We start from the raw sequence: 22,900 nt of genomic DNA, 5'->3' as shown, positions 1-22,900 counted from the left end.
CCGACCTGACAACCACTCGATTGGGCCCCACCGGGATGAGTGTGGCAGCAGCGAAATGTGCAGGGCTATTCGAAGATACTAGCAACTTCCAGAATCACGAAGTATAAAGTAAGCATGTAAATACCTAAAGGTACCTACATGCGTCGAGTACCGGACCTAAGGTACGTCTCTGTGGCGAGGCGGTCCGTGCTCTATTTTGATGCACACTAAGGTACCTTAGTACGCGTGTACAGAGGAGTAGCGTTCTGGTACCTGGGTCGATCCGACGCATCGTCGCGAAGAATCATCGACCGAGCGCTCGGAAAAATGACTTCATTTATGAAGTGCCGCCCCAGAAACATCACAACTGATGGACAAAGCCAGAGTTTGTAAAGGTCATCTGGGTCATCTGATCATATTCCAGGTACGAGAGTCTTATTCATATGGATGCTAAAATCATATTGCCAAAATATGGTTTACGAAGTCCGAATACACAAGTAAGGTAGCCTGAGCCGGTACCTACCGTTGTCATATCACATCGTACGAAAGTCCGCGTCCATCTCTTTGCCCTTCCCCAATCGACGACAGTCAGCCCCCGGACCAATCCCCGGACCAGTCCCCGGATAGGAATAGCAACTTGGCTTGGCCGTCACACATATCCGCCACAAACCGCAATGGCCCAAGCCTGACAACCTGGTCCTCGCGAACCTCCACGGCCTCCCATCCCACGTCGACGTAATGAGATCCCTTGCTCGCCCAGCCATCTTCACCTACGCAGCATCCGGGCGTCATCATGGCCACAGGCGCCCCAATACCAGCACCCGGATCGGCGTGACTGTGACGCCCCTCCGTCATCATCGCGAAGCCCCTGTCGTTGCTTCTGACCACATCCTCCGCCTGACAGACCTCGCATATCCACGGTGCAGGCCCGAATGCGCATGTTGCCCTCTTCTGTCGCTGCCACTGACGCTGACGCTGCCGCTGCCGCTTCCCCCGTTCGACGGCCCTGTGAACCTGACCCGCGAGAGCCGATGCCTCTGGTAGGAGTACTGGAAGGACCTGCTGCTGCTGCTGTTTCGGCTGTTTCTGCTGTGGCAGTCGAGCTGCTCCATCTTGGGCGAAGTGCAAGACAAAATCTTCGTCGACACTCGCTGTCCTGTCCGCCCCCACGCACAAGCCAGGCAAAACCCAAGTCGAGAGCGGCTTCTTCCTCTTTGTCCGTGAGCCCATTTCTCCTTCGGCCCGGGCAGCACAGGCTCTGGCCCTCTTGGCTGCCCTTCCCGGCTGGATCCGTGTCGGTGGCGTGGGCGGTTTCGACTGGGTTGGTTTCATGAGGGTCGAGGGGTTCTCGAGTCGGGCGTGGGGGCGAGATGCAGGGTTCGGCACCTCGATCAACGCGGTGCTTGGATTCGTCGTCGTACTCGAATATACGTGATTCGCTATCGTGATGAAATGGTCCAGGCAGACGATAGTTTGGCGGGGGACTAATGCGAGATTCCGTTCCTGTCCAGGACCCAGCTTTGTCGTGTCCACAGCCATGCTTCTTCTACTCTCCCTCCCTCTCTCTCTCTTTCTCTCTCTTGGTTTTTTCTTCTCTCCTCTTTTTTTACCCTTCCTTTCTTTTTTTACCCCTTCTATATCTGTGCCACCCAAACGCAAGATGGACCGTCTCTGCTGCGTCGTCTGGTAGGATTATGCGTTTCTACTAGCAGTTAGTGGCGAAACGACAATATTTCTTCGTCTGTAACATCTCCAAGACTTGGGACAATGGCGGAGGTCTGGATTTTGTAGGGCTGCTGACCAGAGTCGGTCTTTGTGTCTCTGCTTTGTCCTGATTATTCTCCCGTCTTTCATGGTCTGCCCATTGTTGGTCTCGCTGATGTTGATACGAAAGTACGGAACAGTGGACAGAGGTTTCCATATATCCCGTGTCGAAGTCATGGTGTCTTTGTCTAAAGAGGGACTTGAAACAAAGCATACGATGACCGAGAGCTATGGGAGATGGGATGCCGTTCAGGTCTATTGTAACCAGGTTGAATATGATAGGGACCGATGACCGACACGGGTAAATGTCAGTTCCCTTTCTCAAGATCCAAGCGGCTTTGAAGTAATTAGTACCTCAAGTAGTCATGGAAATGAAGTCATATCAAGAAGTTTTCGATAATAATAACTATCACCCAGATTTTAAAGTAGACGATAGTCAGTGCCTCCTCCCCGGTGGTTCAGGGGACCGTCACAACTCACTCAAGGGGACCCACGTTTTGTCGCATGGAGGACGGACAGGCGACCGGCAGTGGAATTCAACAAACACATTTGCGTTATAACTCTATTATACCACGTGGACGGCCGTGCCGTGGTCTGTGGATGCCGGCCGTTGGGCTGTGCGCCTCTCGTCTCTCGTCTCTCGTCTCTCTCCGTGTGATTCGGTTGCCGAGGAACCGTCATTTTAATTTCCTTGGAAGCGCTTCGTAAACCACAATGAGATCCTTGCTCCTGGGGATATTCGTCAATCTAGGGTATAATCCATAACGAAGTACATACGTTCACTTGGTTTCCAGCTCGTCCTACCCAACGAAGTACGGATATTCTCTACCCAGTAGGTACCTACCTAGGTATCCGTAGGGATAAAGGACAAAAGGTTAGGTAGGTACTGTATCCGTACCAAGTACCTATGAGGCACAAAAGGGTACGTACACTGGTATATCTGTATATTTTAGCATAAGGGACGCAACTCTGTGCACGGTAAGTACCTCTACAAAGTTGACTTGTACCAAGGACTCTTGAGGTACTACTGTGTAATAATCAGGCACCCGTGATATGGTTGGATCCCTGCCCATTAGCGAATCTCCCTCGCCGATCTTCCCCGCCCCTCCCAACTACGAAGTGCGCTAGCCATCACCAAAGGGAGTCAAAGGCCTCAAGCATGCATTGTAAAGTGTGTCCTAAGATAACTGCGAACTTACGAAGGTTATGTACAAAGGAATTATTAGGTATGCGGTCTCCCACCCTCTTTATCCCGGTAGACCGAGGGACCAGAGGCTAATGATCCTAAACAAGAGACGGTTATAGGACGCTACCGTTAGATAGCCAAGTCGGCCGTCAATCCGTCTACCATCTACCGTCTACCGTCTACCGTTAACCATCGTTACGTCGTTGCAACCCTCTGCTGATCATCCAATATCCAGGGTCCACTGATCCCCTGGTCCCTGGTGGTGTCCGACCATCCCATCTCCCCCCTCCCCCCCGGTTCGCACAAACCTAGGCACAAAAGATCGTTTTCGGACACTGGGGATGTAGTCGGCAAGAGCAGAAATCAGAAAGAGACCAGAACGGGGAGACAAATCGAAAAGAAGAGAAAAACAATGATTCCAATCATTCGATGGAATACCATTGGCCAAGGCGGATGGGCAACCTTGGGCTCCAAGAGCGGGATGAGACATGCAGCTGGAACATCATCAACGGCGAGTACGAAATGCCGGAATACTCACCAACCCCTGGGCAGGTACGTCGCCGGTCCTGCGTCCATGACACTCGCAATTACCTCCTGCGACGATCTTCGAGTAGCCGCGAGAGGAGGAGGAAAGACACTCAGCTGCGAATAATCATCACCCACCATGCGCACAACAACGCACAACATACGGGACCCCTGATGAATTCCTCAGCCGCGAATAAAAGCAAGCAATGCCACCAGGCGGTCCGTTCCCTAGTGTACAACGTACTACACGTACTAATTATCCCTCCCACTCGCTTCCCCTTCGGTATCGGTGGGGTCTTCTTTCACCTATTTTTTCCTACTTCGTCCTAGTTGCGTTCTAGGCCCCTGTACGGATACGATTACTCGAGCTACGTTGTAGTTCTGCCGTCGCCAGCGACCTTGTCTCGGTCTATCCAAACTCTTACACAACTTTCCCCCTCGAACACGAACACCGTCTCGAGTTCGAGGAGAGAAATCGGCGGCATTAATTCATTCCGGTATTCGCAAATCATCGCCTTTCTCATCCCTTTGAGATACGACCTCAGAGCTCTGCCGTTGGATTCTGTGCCTCCCGTTTCTTTTGTACTTCGACGGCAACCACAACCAGACGACAACGAACTCCCGAACGGACCGTCTCCCTCCCGCGTTCCATTGCTCACAATCTCAAGTCGGTGGCTGGATAGTACTTGCCTTTCCTTCCAATCTTTCGTACCTCTGCACGCCTCCCCTCTCACTCAAATCGGTTGATCGATCCATCCATGGGACGTCGATGGTCTGGCGCGGCATGACAACGGCCAAACGCTCTGGCCCACTGCGGACTTTAGCTAGGCAACGTCGAGGCCGCCGCTTGCTGAGAAGCTTCTCTTCTTACGTCTAACCGCCGCGACAAGGAAATGAAATGGACATAATAGTAAGATGCGACCCCCCGTTGTCTCCCGCCGAAGGTGCCGGGGAGAAGAAAAAAGAAGAAAAAAGAAGAAAAAAAAAGAAAAAAGAAGAAAAAAGAAGAAAAAAGAAGAAAGAAGAAAGAAAAAAGAAAAAAGAAAGAAAAAAAATCCAGCCGACTCCTTTTGCGCCTCTATTTTGTACTTCTCTGTCTCTCTATCGCCGCGCTCATTCGGCTCATTCGACCTTCAATCCGGGCGAACAGACATTATATTGACCCAACTAACACTGCTCCTTCTCTCCAGATAATCCCAGAGCAAGACGATTCCCGCCTCGGCTCTGCCCGTGATGGCAGCGAGGGCGGCACCCTGAGCGCCGTCAGTGGGAATAACTCGGCCTCCTTATCCTCCCTGTTCGCCACCTTCGTCCCCATTCTCATCTACACCGTCGTATGTCTAAGCATCTTCTCGGTCTTTCGGACGAGGTTGCTGCGAGTCTACTCGCCCCGCGCCATCCTGCGCAACCTGCTTCCCGAGTATGTAACTCCCAACCAACACACACACACACACCTTTGATAGGGCGCCGAGCCCCTTCAACGAACGACGGGACAAGTCAGTCGACTGACAAAACCATCTGCCCCCCAGACAGCGAAGCACATTGTTACCCAAGGGATGGTTCGACTGGGTGTTGCCATTTTGGCGTGAAAGCGACGTCACCGTCCTGAACCGTTCCTCCATCGACGCCTACCTCTTCTTGCGCTACCTGAAACTGCTCTCGTTCATCTGCTTCGTCGGCTGCTGTATCATCTGGCCGGTATTGATGCCTATTCATGCGACCGGTTCTGGCGGGTTGACTCGGCTCGACAGCGCTACCATTGGCAACGTCACAGACCCAAACTTCTTCTTTGCTCACGTCGCCGTGGCCTGGGTCTTCTTCGGTATGTCCCCTTCTCTCTTACCTCGTCCTTTCTTTGTGTTTCCTGACAAACAGCAGGCTTCGTTCTTTTCGCCATCTATCGCGAGTCCATCTTCTACATCAACCTCCGCCACGCCTACCTGCTCCACCCTTACTACGCGAACCGCCTCTCCTCCCGTACCGTCCTCTTCCAGTGCGTCCCCGACCGCTACCTCGACGCCCGCCGCCTCCGCCAGGTCTTCGGCGAATCCGATGTCGCCAACGTCTGGATCCCTCGGGATACCAGCGAGCTAGCTCGGCTCGTGGACGAGCGGGACAAGACCGCCGTCCGTCTCGAAAACACCGAAATCCGCCTCATCAAGCTCGCCGACAAAGCCCGCCGTCGCGGCCAGCGCGCCGCCCCCCGTCTCCCCGAGCAACTCCTGCCACCACCCGATTCGCGCCATTATCCCGCTCCAGAACCTTCTTCTCCCCACGCCAGCAGCTCCTCGCCATCCCCGTCGTCCACGTTGTCTCCTTCTCCTTCCTCCTCCTCGTCCTCCTCGCGTGGCCATGACGTCGACGCCGACGCCGACCCGGAGAAGAACCCGGCCCTCCCGGATGTCAACGGTTCCGTCGCCGCACAATGGCTCCCGGCCTCCCACCGCCCCGCCCACCGACCCCTCGGCAACTTCCTCCGCCGGGTCGATACCATCAAGTGGACGCGCCAGCGCCTCAAGGCCCTGCACCCGCGCATCTACAAGCTCCGCCGCATGTTCCGCTCCGAGCACATCGACTCCAAGGACGCGAAGCCGCTGGGGTCCGTCTTCATCGAGTTCACCACCCAGTCGGCCGCCCAGCGCGCCCTGCAGACGCTCTCCCACGACAAGCCTCTGCACATGGCGCCCCGGCTCATCGGCATCCCGCCCGACGAGGTCGTTTGGCTGTCGCTGCGCATGGGGTGGTTCGAGAGGATGCTCAGGAAGTTCGCCGTGCGAGCGCTCGTCATGGTCGCCATCCTCTTCTGGTCGGTGCCGGCCGCTGCGGTCGGCATCGTGAGCAACATCAGGAACCTCAGCGAGATGTTCGTTTTCCTCCGGTGGCTCCAGCTCTTGCCGGCCCCGATCTTGGGTTTCCTGCAGGGGTTCCTCCCGCCGCTGGCCCTGTCGCTGCTGATGGCCATCGTGCCGGGGCTGATGCGGGGGTGCGCCCGCTTGGCCGGCGAGCTGTCCCTCGGCGAGATTGAGCTCTTCGTGCAGAACGCCTATTTCGGGTTCCAGGTGGTGCAGGTGTTTCTCATCACGACGCTGACGTCTGCGGCTTCGGCGGCCTTTACCGACGTCCTCCGGGACCCTTTGTCGGCCCGCGAACTGCTCTCCGAGAACCTGCCCAAGGCGAGCAACTTTTACCTCTCGTACATCCTCATCCAGTGTCTTGCCGTCGGCGCCACCACCCTTCTCCGCCTCTGGGACCTGATTCGGCACGGCATCGTGGTGCGATTCTTCCAGCGGCCGAGGGCCGTGTGGCGTATTTGGAAAGGGGTCCGGCCGGTGCACTGGGGCGGTTGGTTCCCCGTCTTTACCAACATGGGCGTCATCGGTGAGTTCCTGAGTTCTCCGGCCTCTTGGCCTCTTTTCCACTTGCCCGTCTACTACGGTCCTTGGCTGACTCCTCATAAGTCCTCAGCTATTGCTGCATCGCCCCCATTATCCTCGGGTTCGCGGCTGCCGGCATGTATGTCATGTACCTCGTGAACAAGTACAACATGCTCCTCGTAGACGACTCCTCCATCGACACGCGGGGGCTGGTGTACCCCCGCGCGCTGAGGCAACTCCTGATCGGCCTCTATCTGGCCGAGATCTGCATCATCGGCCTTTTCACCCTTCGGCTCGCTTTGATACCCATGGCCCTCATGATCATTCTGCTCGTTTTCACCGTCCTCTTCCATTTTTCTCTCCGCGACGCCCTCTCCCCGCTTTTGCAGAATCTGCCTCTCACTCTTGCGCTCGAAAACGAGGAACTCATGGCCAAGACGGCCGCCGGCAAGAAGGACGATGACTTGTCGGACGCAAAAGACGGAGACGAGGGCAACAAGGCGCAGAAGCAACAAACCAACGGGGACCCACCGCTCACGGGAACAAACAACGAACCAGCAGCTTCTGTGCCTCTCCCGCATGCCTACTTGGATGATGACCACGATGACGAGGAGGAGGGGTACTTCAGCGACGACGACGAGCACGACATGGTTCACGAAACCACCGGATCCCGTACCCACCCCGGCGCTGCGCCCCGCGCGAACCCTGGTCTCGAAGGTGGTCCGGCCCTGGCCCGCGTGGCGGCCCGCGCGAGCTGGGCCTTCTACGTCGGCAAATTCACGTCGGCCCTCCACTGGATCGGCCTGGGACCCGTGCTCTCGTTCCTGGACGGGGTCATCCGTCCGACGTACCGGCCCGACCCCCACCCGATTCTCCGGTTCCTGCACCCGTGCACGTTCGACTCGTTCGAGCACATCCGCGCGACGTGGGTGCCGCATGACCTTCCCGACCCGCGCGCCTCGTACCCCGCCGACTACGGGGCGCGGGCGTACCACCCGCCCGAGGTGTGGTCGCCTGCCCCGCGGATCTGGATACCGAGGGACGACGGCGGGGTGAGCGCGCAGGAGGTGTTGCACTGTAAGCGGTACGCGAAAGTCGTGGCTTCGGACGAGGGGGCGTGGTTGGACGAGAAGGGGACGGTGGTTTGTGAAGTTGAGAAGGCGCCTTTCTGGGAGGTTGAGGAGCAGGTGCTCTACTAGCCCGGTCTTGCTTTGTTGTGTTGGGTGAGACGGGGGCTGGTATGATATGTTTGGATGGATCATGTCTGCGCACCTCCTATACCTTGCTGGAGATGATGAATGTGGTTTTACTTGATGCTATAGTAATGCATTCATCAATATATGAGATACTGATGAGTCTCCGAGGCTTGACACTCTTGACCTCAATGAGCGCTTAACGTGCCTCTTCTTCATTGCATCAACTCATGACGCCTCGCCTTCCCTCATCCAACTTATAAACCACTTGCTCACTTGGATAATGAACATGGAAAGACCGAGATGGACAGAAATATAAAGTACATCTTATGTTCTTTCCCTCTCCAACTTTTTCCCAACCCTCGTAACACTCTTCTCTCTTTCCCACTTGCAAGTTGTGCTTCTATGGTTTCGGTTCCAAATAACTTCAACTACCACAGCATCAAATACCGATATCCTCCACATAGCCAAGTACAACGAGGAGAAGAATAAGAGATTCCTCTTTTTCTTTTTCTTTTCTCTTCTTTCTTACCTCCGTTTCTTCCCTCTTTGCCAACCAAGCCCTCGCAGCCCGAACCTCTTCGCCTGTTATCTTGTTCTCGTCCAGCATCCCTACACAATATCTTCACAGGAAACAATGGCGACCCCTCCGCAGATGCGAAAGCCTGCCATCACAGCCGGCGGTGCCTTTGGCAGCCTCATCTCGCCGGAGGAAAAACACCGCCGGGCGCGCGAGTCTCTGAAGAATATTCGCAAGGAAGCCACTTACACACCCCGTCTTTTGGCCGCCGTAACGGACCGTATCACCACCAACTCGTTCCGCCGACTGCTCTCCGACAATGCCATCTACACCCGCATTGCCAACGCTCTCAGGGACGAGAACATACCGGAGACAGACCGGCATCCTAGCATCGTCGACTTCCTCGCCCTCGAGGCCATCGTCCCGGTGAACTACAGTGGCTCGTACAACCGGCCGCTCAACTCGCTCTATGAGCGCTGTAATACCTTGTCGTGGGTCGAGGGCCAGCTGCTGGTCGAGAACCACGAGTACTTTGCGCACGAGCTTGCCGTCGCTAGGGGGCGTGTGGTTTCCCTGGTCGAAATCGGCGACGGCGAGAACGAGGGCAGGGGCGAGGGCGGCGGCGACAACAACGACAACAACAACAACAATAATAATAACAATAATAGTAGTAATAATCATAATGGTCGCAACAACGGTCACAATAACGGCCACAATAACGGCCACAATAACGGCAAGGACGCCATCACGCGTGACCTCAGTGAGGACGTCGTAACGGACATCAACACCAACTACTGGCGCCAGGAAAAGAACCACCACGCCCTCGTCGCCGCCTGCTTCTCCAAGATGGAGAAGCAAGAGGAGCTCACGGCTCGAGAGGTCGTCGGCGTTGTGGCCATCTTTCATGGCCAATACCCGGCTCCACTGGTCAAACATCTCATCTACCGCCAGAATTCGGCCTATCTCAAGTTTGGCAATCTCGATGACGCTGCACATGCCTTCGAGCATGATCCTGCATATGGCGAGGATTGCCGGAAGGCACAGGAATCCGCCCATCTTCTCCCTGCGGCTAATTCCCATGCGAGAGAATACGCGGAAGGTAACGACGCGGTCCAGGCTTCCGCTTGGAGGCAGAAAGCCCACGAATTGGCCGTCGAGCACAGTAAGGCATCGCAGCTCCTCCGCATCGTCCGCACCGGTCGGATAAAGAAGAGAGAAGCCCAGCTACGACGTCCCGAGACCCTCCGCGCCGCCGCTACCAGGCCGGCCAGTGATATCATGGGATTCATGGCTCCCGGCACCATGTATGCCTCTTCTCCTTTCTACCCACCCGCTCCTCCATCGTTACCGGGTGGCGCATCTTTCTTCCGCACTCCCCTCCCGACTATCGAGCCCGTCGCCCCTACCCCGCCCCGCAGGCGTCCGGGTCGACCGAGGAAGAACCCGGTCCCTGACGCCACGGCTCTCACTGGCGCCACCCCGGCTACCGCACGGCAGACGACACGGGCCCAGATGACACGGCCGTTCCGCCCTGTCCCTGCTCCGAGTACTCATCCCCCTGGCGCGTTATCCTTGTTCGTCGACGACTATCAACGGGAAAGCGCGGCCATTTACGGGACATCTCCTCGTTCGTTTGGACCGACTGGACCGGGTGAGAGCTTCGCAGCGGCTAGCTCCAGTCGGCCGCGGGGGGAGAGGAGTCCGCTTCTGGATGTTGTCCGCATTAAGCAGGAATATGAAGATGACTACAGTTTTCTCCTGCATTAAATGGATCGTCGTTGCGGGGAAGGGCAGGCGGAGTGTGCTTGGGCCAAAGCTTTGCGGCTCATATTCGTTTTCAGGGGATGGGTCAAAATAGGGGGCTCAACTTGTTCTTTGTGTGGCGGACGTGTTGGTTGTTGCCTCACGGTTTCCGATAAATGGGTCTAAAATAATTAGGTGGACGGGAATTTAAGCTACCTTACCGACCTTGAATTCAGAACGAAAAGTAGTAATACCGATGCTGTGGCGCATTTGTCATGATGTGATGGTGTTGTCTTTTCATGTCGTGATGTTCCAACTCCCTGGGCTTCTTTCAGGGGCCCCCAGGCCAGAATCAACACAGCGACAGATACAGCTACGAAGGATACGCACAGCACGAGGAATAAGGTACACTTTTCGAATACATCTGCCACAATGGAGAAGAAAAGTAAGTTCACATGAAAGGTTTCACTCGAAATCAATAACAGGATTACGATGACGCCACAAAAATATACTCTCAGAATCTATTATTTCTGGCTCGAATACTCCTGCAGCGGCTGTTCCACAGACCTCATCAACTGGAGAGGCAAACGCAAAGGCAAACACTGATCGAGCTTAATGGTCGGGAGGCGTGTAAAAGTCCAGCCAAACGCCACCACCAAACCTACTTAACCTAGAGGCTACTAGGTAGATCTTCGGTCTTCCTCAACAATAGCACAGGTATTTAAGAATGAAGAAATCTCCCTCTTTTGCTTGCCTCTCTTCATCATTGTATCATCTTTGCATCGGGGCATCTTTACCACTCAAAGAAAGAAAACAAGAAATCCGAAGAAAACGAACGAGACAACTTCGCCTTCGACCTTGGAAAGGAAACCTCACCTAAACGGCAACCATGCCAACCATGCCAGCCATGCCCTTTCAAGAACGGTCCTCATCACCAAACCTACGCCCAAGGCGTTGCTCTGACGAGTCTGATCTGCAGGCCGCAGCGGCGAGCCTGGGATGTTATCCCGCTGCTCCTGTCAATGGAATCCACCCACCCTTCAGGCTCAGTCCGGGTGGCCCCATCGTCCCTATCGCGGACATGCAGGAGCTTCCTGATTGGCTTCACTGGACGCACGACGAGAGCCTCGAGTTCGTACGCAACTTCTTCGGACCCCGGGAACAGACCACCGTCATAGGTCCCCGACGAGCGACAACGCCCCGGTCCAAGGCTGGGTATCGGAAGCATCGGAAGACGAAGAAGACGGCGAAGCTGGAAAGGGAGGAGAACAGCGGCCACGACGACGACGACAACAGCGACAGCGACTGGTGTCGACTCGACTTGAGAGATGTCGCCTCCTCCGTCCAGTCAGAACTAGAACCGGGGTCGAACGCGTCTTCTCCCGCCTTGAGCCCGGGCAAACACACCAACGAGAGGGAGGAGAGAGAATGTGTTATTCAAAAGCTGGAGGAACACATCAAAACGTTGAAGCGAGTGCATGAGAGCGGGACCATGTCGCCCATGGCCAAGAAGGCGATGTGGAAGACGTATGTGGGCCAGGTGAATGCCCTGGTGGCTGAGACGAAGATGCCCGTGCCAGAATAAGGCGTTGCGCGGCGGGCGAGGCCAGACAGACATGTTTTCGATGTGTTGGGAAACCGAAGAGCGAGTTTTCACGCGAATATATATGAGATGCTCGGGAGATGGAGCCTGGAGTCCTGGATTCCCGAGTCGCTGGAGGCTGGACAGCCTGGACTCCTGGAGGGGCAAAGGCTTAGGCTGATGGAAATACCCCATCATAAACCATTTACCTGATAAAACCTGTTCTTCTCTCCTTCTTCTTGTTTAATACGAAATCACGTAAATCCCTACATTCCATGTCTGCTTGGTCAAGGCGTTGAGCAACTATTCTAATATCTCGGGCCCGTGGCTTTGGCGTGGTCCAGTGACTCCAGTGGCCGACGCCCCGAGACTCGTATATCCACACTTGAAATCGAGTATGAGTGCCGCCTGTATCAGAGGCGCAAGAAATGTTGGAGATGGCTGATCGTGTTGAGGAACGAAGACACTTTCCCCCCTTTATTTTCCTCGTAAAAAAAGGGGGTCAGGTGAGGTGGGCGGTGTATAGGTATAGACCGAACCCACACCGAAAGCTCACACGTTGACGCTTAGTCATCCACCCCAATCGTTGTCGCGACTTGCTTTTTGGGACCTCGCGACATTGCGACGTGGGTTTTTGGGTCTACGGTCCAATCACCAGACTGACATACCGGGAGTCCAGGAATTTCGACAGCAAAACGACCCATTGATCACGGCATATTGCTTCACATCTTCCCTGCCATTTAAATCTGACTTCATCCAACCGGCCAAGCCGACCTTGCCTTGCACGATTGCCCATCATGACGCGAGCCCAGCAGACCATCTCCCTTGCTCTCCTCGTGAGCTCTGTACGTCGCCCTGCCATTATCCCAATCCTCTCTCTCGCGGCAAAAAAAAAAAAACAAGAGAACAGCTGCTAACTCGGATTTCAGGTTTACCTCGCCCTCTTCCTTGAGCTCGTGCCTCTCCCCCCGGCTGTACAGGAACAAATTGTCCCCGTGGTAAGCCCATTGCATGTCTGTGGCAGTCTTAGCAACTAATTTGCGCTCTTTCCAAGCTACCCTTCTGGCTCCTCGTGTCCTTCGGCGCTTACCTCCTCGCCCGCCTGGGCTACAATGTCATGACCTTCAACGACGTCCCCGAGGCACACGCCGAATTGATGGCCGAGATCGAGTTAGCGAAGAAGGACCTACGGACGAAAGGCGTGGATGTCGATTAAAGGGGAAAGCAAGAGAAAGGAGTATGAAGACGAGAGTAGGGAGGGACACGGGGGCGATGATGGCTGGCCGGGGCAGAGGGACAGAGGGGCACAGGGAAGACGAGGCATGGACCGGCCTGTGGAAAAAGAAGGAAGAACTAATTCCAGCTTGTCCCGTCTATTCTAAAAGTTCAAGAGCCCTATCTATGCTATGCCTCTACCAGCTGGTTCTCTGGTCTGTATAATGTGAATACGGCGTCCTGCATCTCCTATCGATCATTCCCACCAAGCTCATCCATCGTCCCAGCGCTGGCTCCGACGATGCGATCCAAAAACCTAAGGGGTCTCCAGCAAAACACGGATTGACTCCTACAGGGCACAACTGACAGATGCACACATCTCCCCAAGAAGCGTGTAAACTAATCCTTTTCTTCTTCGAAACAGCATCGACGTGATATCTGGATATTGGCAATCATAGTATCGGCCATGGCTGAAGAACACCCACGTTCCTGCCCTGTCCCCTTCATTGACTCGTCTCATCATACAACGCCGTTTCCTTATCCCTAACCCGAAAACACTACCCTGTACCCCCGGACAATCCCCCCTGCTCCGTACTTGATCAACGCCGGCGAGTGGACACATCGCCCACCAGAAGTGACAGTACCGTCCGCACAGCATTCAGAGGGCTTTCGTCTCCTTTGACGAGATCCCCAAACACCTTCTGTACACCTGCCAGTGCCCCGCCGTCGTGTGCCTCGCGCCCTAGAGAAGGCGCAAAAAATGGTCAGCATATTCCCCGTGAGTTCTCGGACATGTGCACCAGTATCTAGTGTGCAATCGCCAAGCGTTCGGTAGTTGAAACTTACATTTCCCGGGCACGCCCAGAAGGACCCCAACCCTACTCACCCCCTCGCCTGTCCAGTCAAACTCGATACGCCACTGGATCCTCAAACACGGCCACCTAGACTCGTCTTCTTCATCGTCTTCAGGTATCGGCACCTCGAAAGCCGTGCGGCCCATGTGGGCCAGCAGAGCAGCCCGCGGAAGTGCACCCGCAGGCTCAACCGCCGCCGCCGCCGCCACTTCTTCTTCACCTTCTCCTTCCCCGTCGTCCGGGCCCTGCCTCCTCGTCCTCCTCCTCGGCCGCTTCCGCATCCGCGTCCGCCGCACCGTCTCGAGCAACCGGTCGCGGTCTCCCGTCTCCCTCTCGAGAAGACACCACACCCTCGCTCGTTCGACGGAGAGGCGGTACCACTCCGCCATCGCCCAGCCCAGGATGCCGACGTTGCGATCCATCGCGCTGTTCTGCTTCCCGGAGCAGATCGTCTCGACGAATGGCCCGAGCTCCGCTATGGCGGCTGGGTCGAGCCGCGGCACCCGAAGCTCGTCAATCCGGAGTGTGTCGGCGTTGACGACCATCTCCAGCTTGGCTGCGAATAATCCGTCGGGTTCGCGGACGGATAGGTTGTGTTGGCGGAGGAGGGGCGCTTCGGTGTCCTCGCGGGGAAGGATCTCGGTGGTCGACGAGAATTCGAACGGCGTGAACGCTTGCAGAAACCCGAGTTCCTCCTTCGCCGTCATGGGTATGGGGTGATGTGAGACGGGAGGCGGGGAGTCGTCCTTGGGCGGCGCAAGTAGAGGTGCAGGGGTGGTGGCACTCAGCGAAAGCCATGAAGTGGGGTCCATCGCCGCATCGAAGAGCAACTGTGAAGGGTCGGGGGGGGTTCCGTCATCCGATGGCAGGAGGTAGCGTTGGAAAAGCCCGAGGAGCTCTTCGCCATTCCGCTGATGGGACGGCCATTTGGATGTTTGCCGTTGATTCTGCATCTGGTGGATTCTTTCGTTCTCCAACTCGGCGAACCGCAAATCTGCCTCCAGCCGTGCCACCTCTGCCCGGAGCTCCTCTCGTAAAGCCTTCTTCTCCGCATGCTCGTCAATCGGTGGGATGCCCCGTGCTGGATGTGTTCCCCCACCACCTCTGGCCCCAAGTGTTCTCTCCTCGTCGACGACCACGTCGGGGTCATCTTCCGTGGAAGCCATTGCTGCCTTTCCCTTTCCCTCCCCCTTGCTCTTGGTCGGGGTGCCTGGATCCCTCGTCGGAAAGGACTGGTGTTTGAGAGGAGAGCTCTTCTTCCCATTGCTGGATCTTCTCCTCGCGCGTCTGGAAGGCGTCTCGTGGATCCCCGATGGCGGGGTCGTGACCAAGGGATCATCCTTGCCTTGTTGTGTCGGTGTCGGTGGAAGTTCTGGTTCATTCTCGGGCGGCACCACGAAAGGAAGAGATTCGCGTGGAACACCCGGGGCTCCTCCGCCCGGGGGAGTGCGTCTCAACCCACGTCGCGCGAAAGGGTCGAGTAACTCCTCTTCCTCCGACCCGGGCTCCGGTGGTGGTAGGGGTCGAGGCTTGGGCTTGAACGGGGAGCGCTTCGGCGCCGCACCTAATCCTCCCAGACTTTGCCGTGCCGCGTTACGTGACGGTACGGGCGGCGCGTCTGACCCACCGGGAGCCTGCGGTGCTGCGGTGGGTGCGCCACGCATGCGCTGCTCGAGGTGCGCGGTCAATGTGTCGCGAAGTTTCGACTCCTTTGGTCGACGTGGCGCGGATCGTATAGGAGATTGAGGCTCGACCGACTCGGTAGTCGTGTCCTGGAGTTGCGCTGTCGTCCCAGCATCGCGCGCGACACCGAGGGAACGGAAACTAACTTCGCTCGCCTGGCCCGTCGACCGTGTCTGTGATCCATGATCGGTACCGCGTTGGATTGCTTCGTGGCTCTCTAGTAGTTCGGGATTAGACCGCGCAAGGCTCGCTCTTGTCGGTGAAGCGTAGGAGGGTGCATAGTTCGAAGGTCGAGACGAAGCCATGGCAGCATCTGGAGGCGCGGGATTCGTCTGGCCGTTGAAGATGGGAACGCTGGTTCGGGGCGAGGTACGACGGCGTTTCGGTGCAGATGATTCTATACTATCGAAGTCCATAATGCTGATGCTTCATTTCCTTCCAAATCACAAACATACCATGGGCGGTACAATTTCCCGTCGAATGGCAACAAGATGTTTTGGTTTCTGGAGCTCGACCATCTTTTGTACCTATGTTTTGCTACAATGCGACGGCGAGTTGAGTACTACCTTTAAGGTAGACGCGTCGGGGATGCCACGACATGTTGACCGCCTTCTACTTTGAGCCTGTATTGCTGTACGGGATACCATGTGACTGCTCATGTGACTTTATGACGTTTTTACCCGTGGTAATAATCTCCGAGTGGCCAATGCAACCTAGTCCAATTCCTGTTCTCCGATATTTCGTCGTCCGTATATTCTACCCAAACCTCTTTGAAGCTGTACTTGCATTCTTCCACTCTTTCCTCTCTCCTCCTCCTTGAGATCTATTGCCGACGGTCACTTCGGCAAACATCTAAGATGACGGCCCCCAGCAGAGTCCTTCCGCGCGTGCGGCCCTTCATCTCAGCTCGCGCGACGCCGCCTCGCTTCGCCTCCGTCTCGACCATCAAGTCGCAAACCCCCCCCACCCCCATCGAGCCTTCCCAGACCCAGGCCATGCCCGCCGGTCCTTTCTATCAGGCGATGCTCGACTACAAGCTGCCGTACGCTAAGGCGGAAGAGCCCGCCTCCACCTCAGCCGCCAAGCAACAGGCGAAACAGGCCGCTCCCGCCGCCGCCGCCGCCGAGACCAAGAAGACACGTAAGATGGAACCCCGTCCTCCCGCCGCGTCAACGCGCAGCTGAACTTTCACCCCCCGCTGAAGCGACCGAACAACAGGAGGAGGAGGAGGAGCGTCCAGCGCCTAGTCCGCCCCCGGCGACCGCCGCCGCCGAAAAAGCCGCCATCATCTTCGGATCAGCCCTCGCCGGCCCGCAATCCCGGGCCGAACGCCTCGCCGAGGCGCGGAGGAAATCGAAACTCGTCGCCGGCGTGTGGGTGCCGCCGCGTCCCGAGGAACCCGACAACTGCTGCATGAGTGGGTGCGTCAACTGTGTGTGGGATCAGTACCGGGATGACATGGAGGAGTGGTCTGCTGCCAGTGCCGAGGCCCAGGGGCGGCTGCGCGAGAGGGGGGAGCGGCGGCGGCGGCGGGGCCAGGGAGTGGCGGCGGCGGGAGGACGGGAAGAGGGCGAGAGGCGCGTCGACATGAGCATGGATGACGATGGCGGCGGGTCGGAGACGAACTGGGTGCCTCCGAAGCCCAAGACGGTGGTGGGCAAGGACATGTGGGACGAGGAGTTGTATGCTAATATCCCTGTGGGTATTCGCGAGTTCATGAAGACGGAGAAGAAGCTCAAGATGATGCATGAGCGGGAGGGGACGACAGGGGGGTGATCCTTTCCTTGTCGCTTGTCGTCTCGTATTTCGTGTGTTCCCGATCGCATGTTCCTTCCATTGATTGCGCGGAGCCTTGCGAGCGGCATACACTCGGCCTTGAATAGATTCTTGTAGATTATAGATGCATGTTTTCAGCTCTGCCGCGCTTTCATCTTCATGTGCAGGATGCAAATGTGTCGTGGTGCACAAGTCGGGTATTTTGTTCAGTGTGCGCCTCGAGAGTTCGAGACGACCTGGCGGCATTGGCCGACCCTCTGGACGTCTTTTCCACTGTAGTGTACACCCGAGTTGGACCGGCCTCGTGGCTTCCACATGATACCAATGTTGGGAACCACGGAGCGACGCAAAGGACTTTTGTCTTGTTCTCATTATTTGTGGTATCGATTCATATCCGTCGTAGATATCCATTCCGTCTACTTCTTTCTCACCCTCCATCAACTCTATTATGCCCAGTGATCAGGCATGGAAGATGCTACTCCTTTGCCCCAAGCACGATGGAAATTTTCTCTCTTTTAGATCCCCGTCTATCTAAGTGCTGCCAAACTCCCTGATGACGCCTGGCTCGTATACGGAAAGCCCGTCCTATAATCTTCTTTCTATTTCGCATTCCGACTCGCGGCCTCGGCGGCTAGCCTGTCGTGTTCGTCAATATCAACCGCCTCCCATGGGTAGTTGATCCATGCGTCGCCGAGGGTACGGGCGGCGATGTAGCGGCCCGAATCAATCATCTCTTTTGGCAGGAAACCCTTCTTTTGCTTGTCCTTGTTCTGTAGGAATCCCGAGTGTCAGTACAAGATCCACGGAGCCACGTGTGAATTGCGTCGAGGGCGACACCAAAGAGGACAGCGACGACACGGCAAGGGGGGGGGGGGGGGGGGGGGGGGGGGGGGGGGGGGGGGGGGGGGCAAGGGGAAGTGCAAAAACGTACGTGAAGGACAAAGATGCTAAACTCGGTCTTCTCGTTGGAGCCGAGGCGCTGGCGGGCGGCCTCGACGTCTTTCTCGAGCTCCTTGACGGCGTATTCGAGGGTGGTGCGCGTGTCGTCGACTTCATCCACAATGAGGACGCGCTTTCCGACAATGTTCTCCATCCCACCGAGGGCGGACATGTCGAGCCATTGGGTGCGGGTGACGCGCGTGCCGGGGACTTCGGGGACGCCCGGGGTGGCGTTGTTGGTGGTCTCGGGGAGGGACTCGTAGAGGGAGAGGCCGATGGCCTGGATGGGGATGTTGGGTCGGCCCGTCTGCCTGAGGAAGGATCGAAGGATACGGGCAGGGACGTAGCCGCCTCCGCCGATGGCGATCATCAGCTGCGGGTTGATGTCGGCGAGAATGCGCGCCGCAGACTCCTGGCAGAGCTTATGGACCTGTGGTATCCGGGTCAGCCGTGACATTCTGGTGGAAGCGAGTGCATGATGCCAAGGTCACGGGCTAGAAGGCAACGAGGGAGATGGTTACACGGGAAACGGATGGTCGCAACGGATATAGAATGGCACAGAGGTTGCACAAGACATGTGAACGACTGGGGGGTTATTCGCCGACTCACCTCATTGTAGGTAACGTAAAGCTTCTCTACTTCGGCCATGATGGAAACACTGGCAACGAGTTCGGCGAGGCTTTAGGTGGGATTTAGGCAAATGTACGGTGTGCTAGGACCGAAGAACGACAGGAGTTGAAGTTAGTGGGTGCTCCTAAGTCCAGGAAACACTAAGACAGAGAAAGGGGGGAGAGATAGAAGGGAAATAAGGAGAAGGTAGAATGGTAGAAAGAACAAGAGGGGGAAAAAAAGATCGCGAGTAGAATTACACTCCACGTCCCATTGCCTGTTGCCCCTCGGTGAAACAGAACCACCCCGCCTTTTTCCACTCCTAATTTTTTTCTTATTCCCCATTTTATTTTGCTATTTTGCCCTCAGGGTCCCAGTGCCCCTCTACCACCTTACGGATTAACGTGTACTACTCACCAACATGACATGACAGTAGTGTACAGTACCTAACATTTGTATCCGCGTAGTCCCCGTCGCTGCCGCGGAAGTGGGTGGGTACCTCTGTACGTACGTTGTACGTGTACAGTATGTACTCGTTTACCCCACGCGTGGCAAGGCGCAGCGGATTGGTTCAACCAGTGGCTTCCCGTAGCGGATCCCAACCCGGTAGGTCGTTGGGTTGGGTGAGTAACTACGTGTACTTTGTTCATAGGTACCTTAGGTAATGATTAACCTGTCGCATCAAAAATGTACCCCTTGTTAAGTCAATATGGTACTTCGTACCTAGGTACTTTACTGTGGTCGGACACACAGAAGGGTACTTCCATATAGAATTAGGTAACTGCCGCAGGGCTTGTTTTGCTCCATTCTGAGTTCTCGGCTCCCCAGATTATATAATCCGCATTATTCCTCACCCACCCTCTTCTTTTTCATCCCCTTCCATCCAGCTTCATCTCCAAACATCAAACCCATCTTTGGCCATCGCAGTTAATATCCCTGCATTCGTCCTGCCAGAAGAATCATCACCCCCACCACCATGATCGCCGAAACCCAAAATGCGACCCGCTGTAGTGCCAACCACGCCAACTTCGTCCTGCTCCCCTGGACCTGCTTCTTGAACGAAGCCGCATCATTTGCATGAGGGAACGTCGTATCCGGCACCTTCTTATCCAGAAACTTGCACAAGGGCCCCCACCCCTCACCGAGTTGACACCGAAGCAACCTCTCTTCAGGCACAAGCTTGGGGATCATGGCGTTATGCTTCGCGTACACGTCGCGCACCCTGGCCCTCAGCTCGGCCATGGAAGGGTTCAGGGTCTCCACGCCCAGCCAGCCCCCTACCACCTTCTGCACCGACTTAGTCAAGCCCGATTCGGCGACGGGCTCGATCACGTCCCGGTAGAGACACGCGGTCCGGCCGAAGATGAGATCCAGGAGGTTCTCCATCGATTTCCACCAGCTGTCGAAATCTCTCTCCACGAGGATCACCTTGGCCTCCGGATACGCCTCGATGAGCGACTTGGCGAATATACTGCCAATGTCGGTTATCCCCTCGCACGACCCGAAAATGACGTCCCATTGCTCCCTCGTCATCCCTCGCTTGTTGTACGTCGGTAGCGAGGGGAAGAGCGCGTCCGCTGCCTCGGCGAAGAAGTCCCAATCTTCCGGCCGTCGAGCCGTGTCGTCGATTAGGTGGTAGACGTTCTGGTAGCCCAGTTGCTGGAGTGCGAGGCACATCGAGTACGATCCCATGCGTGGAAGACCGAGGCTCAGCACTTTCATCGGGTGTGTGCGTGTCCCCATGCCTGGCTGATGTGGCATCGCCTCATTCTTTTCCGTCGTCGTTGGCTCGCTTCGAGTCGTCATCTTCTCCATTTTCTCCATATTGTTTCTTGCGTTCTTGCTTGATCCGAAGAGCGAGGGTGCGGAGCGGAGAAAAGTGAGTAGGTTGCCGCAAGACGTCTGAACCTCGTGTACGCTTCACAGCGTATTATATGTCAGGAACTCACTCGTTGACCCATCCCCTCGTTACGTTTTCATTTTACTCGGCCTCTCCCGGTCCGTTTATTTTCAGCGCGTCACAGCGGACGTTCTTACCACAAGTCCCCGGTAGTGCCGTTGATGCTTATCTGGGCCCCAGGCACTTTTTCGGTTGTTTCGGGTCCATGACGTCCATCTCAACGATGGCTCTGAACTTACTTTGGTGAGCGCTAAAAATTACCGTCGCCTAACGGTTGGCCAGACATTATGCGGGGATCCTACCTAGCAACAACGCGGTCCTGCACAAATGGAACTCCGACGGAGGAATGAAAACGTCTCATGGTCGGGCTGGGTTATGGCTCGAGACTTCTCGTGACCTTGAAGCAAGCGTCATGACGAAGCCCCGCTAGCCACGGAGCTTTTCGTCTCCCCACAGAGTATCTTGGAACTCTGCAAGGAACAAGAACAATTCAGTTGGCGTACCAGTATTAGGTAGGTATTGTTCTGACAGGAGGTAAGGTGTCGTTGGCCGGCTTCGCCGTCCAATCGGATTTGATGGCAATGCGACGACGGTGATGGTCCGTCTCGGAGCCGGAACCCGGCAGGCCGCAATCCTCCTGAGCGGATCGGGTCTGATCCACCGCCAGGAAGATACGATACCATCTGAGCCTCCAGGGACAGAGCGATGTCACAGGACTCCCGGAGTCTTCAGCTTCACTATTTCCGCCATCCGCCATTCCAAGATCCATCATCCCCTCGAGGGATAAGTTCAAAGGCTCGCCAGGAACTTTCCCGATACCATATACCTCCCGTCGAATCAACGAGCAAACATTGCTACCTTGTTGTACCAGGTGGCACAAGAGGCACAAAAGCCGCTCCAATCCCCAGTCCAGACATTGTTTTATATGGCTGTAAACAGCGTATCATTATGGTCCTTGAGAATGGATTACCGACGTTGAAGACAAACAAATCAACCCGGCTTTCGAGGAGGATCCGAGCAGGGAAATTGCTCTACAGGATATACTGCCTTGAGGATTTCATAAGGGGCTAATCAGAGCGGTGTCGTTAGCCTGTCCCTCACGAGAATGAAAGAAATAGGACCAGGGGGAAGCGAACGAATAAACTAGATTAGCTCGTCGAGTTAATGTCCTTCGACCTTCTGTGAAGCCTTTTCTATGCCTCTACCTTATCCAGCAAGCAAAGCCTCGCCGTCTCCGAGTGTTTTCGTGCTATTCTCTGGGCTCAGATGTATGTTTGTTGCACTCCTTGACTCAACAGTTTTGGGGGAACACCTGCAGTTGCCCTCCATCGAGTATGAACCGATGTTGGGGTCGTACGTGCAGGGATTCTTGTTATACTGCCGCATATCGTGAAGGTGTGTTTATCGGATATGGGCTTTCCTGGTTCTCCTACTCCGCTTCCTTTGAGAAACTCCTGTTGAGAGGAAGGCGCTCGCTCAAAGGCGTGGTAAAAATGACATCGTTCAGTTCCGTCTTGTTTGGAGGTTCTCCGTGATTCCGTGAACATTCAATACAAGAAATAACTTCTTTCTTCCCTTGTTCTCGATAGTTATCTTCCTCAAAGTCATCACTCTTAGAAAATTCGACTACCAATCCTTGAGAACCCTGACTACTTTCTTCATCAAAGATCCATACAAGATGCCTGAGCCAGTTCCATGCAAACATTGTCAGAATCCCAACCCTCACAGCCTGACTGGAAATTGCATGGGTTGCGGAGCTCACCCTTGGACCATTTGCAACCATCCCGACTGCGGAAGGCTTCCACCCGTCAAGCATAATCCACAGAAGTGAGTGATCCCTAATAAGCACTATCGAGGAGAGGCTAAATTTCGTGTCTGCCAGGTGAAGGCTAAGCTGTACAGCTCGCTTTCCAATGAAGCATCAACAATACCGTCGGGAATTACGGAATTATGGGATGGATCATGGAGATGGAGAAGATACCCTAGGGACTGGAACTTCGGAATTGCAGAGATATCCTCATTAGGTGATCCGCCACGGTCCACCTAGGGATGAATGGA

At 55.6% G+C, this 22,900-nt stretch overlaps 9 protein-coding genes across 9 annotated transcripts; 5 read left to right on the top strand and 4 right to left on the bottom strand.

The window, feature by feature from the left end:
• Positions 1 to 368: 368 nt before the first annotated feature.
• Positions 369 to 1,976, bottom strand: SODALDRAFT_347555 (hypothetical protein). Its single transcript, XM_028613312.1, has 2 exons — positions 1,781 to 1,976; positions 369 to 1,681 (listed from the first exon to the last, which is right to left on the bottom strand). Exon 2 carries the CDS (start codon positions 1,516 to 1,518, stop codon positions 568 to 570), a length of 951 nt encoding a protein of 316 aa, XP_028470433.1. The 5' UTR covers positions 1,519 to 1,681; positions 1,781 to 1,976; the 3' UTR covers positions 369 to 567.
• Positions 1,977 to 4,352: 2,376 nt separating this feature from the next.
• On the top strand, positions 4,353 to 8,027 carry SODALDRAFT_319258 (phosphate metabolism protein; the record flags this gene model as incomplete). The annotated part of the gene is made up of 6 exons (XM_028609444.1): positions 4,353 to 4,364; positions 4,645 to 4,874; positions 4,918 to 4,950; positions 4,984 to 5,276; positions 5,333 to 6,832; positions 6,913 to 8,027. 6 exons carry the CDS (start codon positions 4,353 to 4,355, stop codon positions 8,025 to 8,027), a joined length of 3,183 nt encoding a protein of 1,060 aa, XP_028470432.1.
• A 631-nt stretch (positions 8,028 to 8,658) lies between these two features.
• SODALDRAFT_252865 (hypothetical protein) lies at positions 8,659 to 9,777 on the top strand (the record flags this gene model as incomplete). The annotated part of the gene is made up of 2 exons (XM_028607426.1): positions 8,659 to 9,117; positions 9,280 to 9,777. Coding segments are annotated over 2 exons (957 nt in total), but the record flags the coding sequence as incomplete, so codon positions are not given.
• Positions 9,778 to 10,716: 939 nt separating this feature from the next.
• SODALDRAFT_347552 (hypothetical protein) lies at positions 10,717 to 11,869 on the top strand (the record flags this gene model as incomplete). Its single annotated transcript, XM_028613311.1, has 3 exons — positions 10,717 to 10,729; positions 10,969 to 11,001; positions 11,190 to 11,869. The coding sequence occupies 3 exons, from the start codon at positions 10,717 to 10,719 to the stop codon at positions 11,867 to 11,869; spliced, it is 726 nt and encodes a 241-aa protein (XP_028470430.1).
• A 647-nt stretch (positions 11,870 to 12,516) lies between these two features.
• Positions 12,517 to 13,346, top strand: SODALDRAFT_326779 (dolichyl-phosphate mannosyltransferase polypeptide 3). The gene is made up of 3 exons (XM_028610260.1): positions 12,517 to 12,711; positions 12,796 to 12,864; positions 12,921 to 13,346. Exons 1-3 carry the CDS (start codon positions 12,664 to 12,666, stop codon positions 13,080 to 13,082), a joined length of 279 nt encoding a protein of 92 aa, XP_028470429.1. The 5' UTR covers positions 12,517 to 12,663; the 3' UTR covers positions 13,083 to 13,346.
• On the bottom strand, positions 13,331 to 16,136 carry SODALDRAFT_374923 (hypothetical protein; the record flags this gene model as incomplete). Its single annotated transcript, XM_028614716.1, has 5 exons — positions 13,331 to 13,443; positions 13,513 to 13,551; positions 13,686 to 13,823; positions 13,928 to 15,972; positions 16,066 to 16,136. The coding sequence occupies 5 exons, from the start codon at positions 16,134 to 16,136 to the stop codon at positions 13,331 to 13,333; spliced, it is 2,406 nt and encodes an 801-aa protein (XP_028470428.1).
• An 80-nt stretch (positions 16,137 to 16,216) lies between these two features.
• Positions 16,217 to 17,713, top strand: SODALDRAFT_374922 (hypothetical protein; the record flags this gene model as incomplete). The annotated part of the gene is made up of 4 exons (XM_028614715.1): positions 16,217 to 16,265; positions 16,336 to 16,758; positions 16,823 to 17,390; positions 17,533 to 17,713. The coding sequence occupies 4 exons, from the start codon at positions 16,217 to 16,219 to the stop codon at positions 17,711 to 17,713; spliced, it is 1,221 nt and encodes a 406-aa protein (XP_028470427.1).
• Positions 17,590 to 19,225, bottom strand: SODALDRAFT_326777 (hypoxanthine guanine phosphoribosyltransferase). Its single transcript, XM_028610259.1, has 3 exons — positions 18,943 to 19,225; positions 18,326 to 18,763; positions 17,590 to 18,164 (listed from the first exon to the last, which is right to left on the bottom strand). Exons 1-3 carry the CDS (start codon positions 18,979 to 18,981, stop codon positions 17,994 to 17,996), a joined length of 648 nt encoding a protein of 215 aa, XP_028470426.1. The 5' UTR covers positions 18,982 to 19,225; the 3' UTR covers positions 17,590 to 17,993.
• A 618-nt stretch (positions 19,226 to 19,843) lies between these two features.
• Positions 19,844 to 21,156, bottom strand: SODALDRAFT_19325 (hypothetical protein). Its single transcript, XM_028607147.1, has one exon. The coding sequence runs from the start codon at positions 20,764 to 20,766 to the stop codon at positions 19,870 to 19,872; it is 897 nt and encodes a 298-aa protein (XP_028470425.1). The 5' UTR covers positions 20,767 to 21,156; the 3' UTR covers positions 19,844 to 19,869.
• Positions 21,157 to 22,900: the final 1,744 nt, after the last annotated feature.

This window comes from Sodiomyces alkalinus (assembly GCF_003711515.1).
Source record: "Sodiomyces alkalinus F11 unplaced genomic scaffold SODALscaffold_1, whole genome shotgun sequence".
In the NCBI taxonomy this organism is placed as follows: Eukaryota; Fungi; Ascomycota; class Sordariomycetes; order Glomerellales; family Plectosphaerellaceae; genus Sodiomyces; species Sodiomyces alkalinus.
The sequence above is the reverse complement of the archived record's forward strand: the minus strand, read 5'-3'. Positions and strand labels throughout refer to the sequence as shown.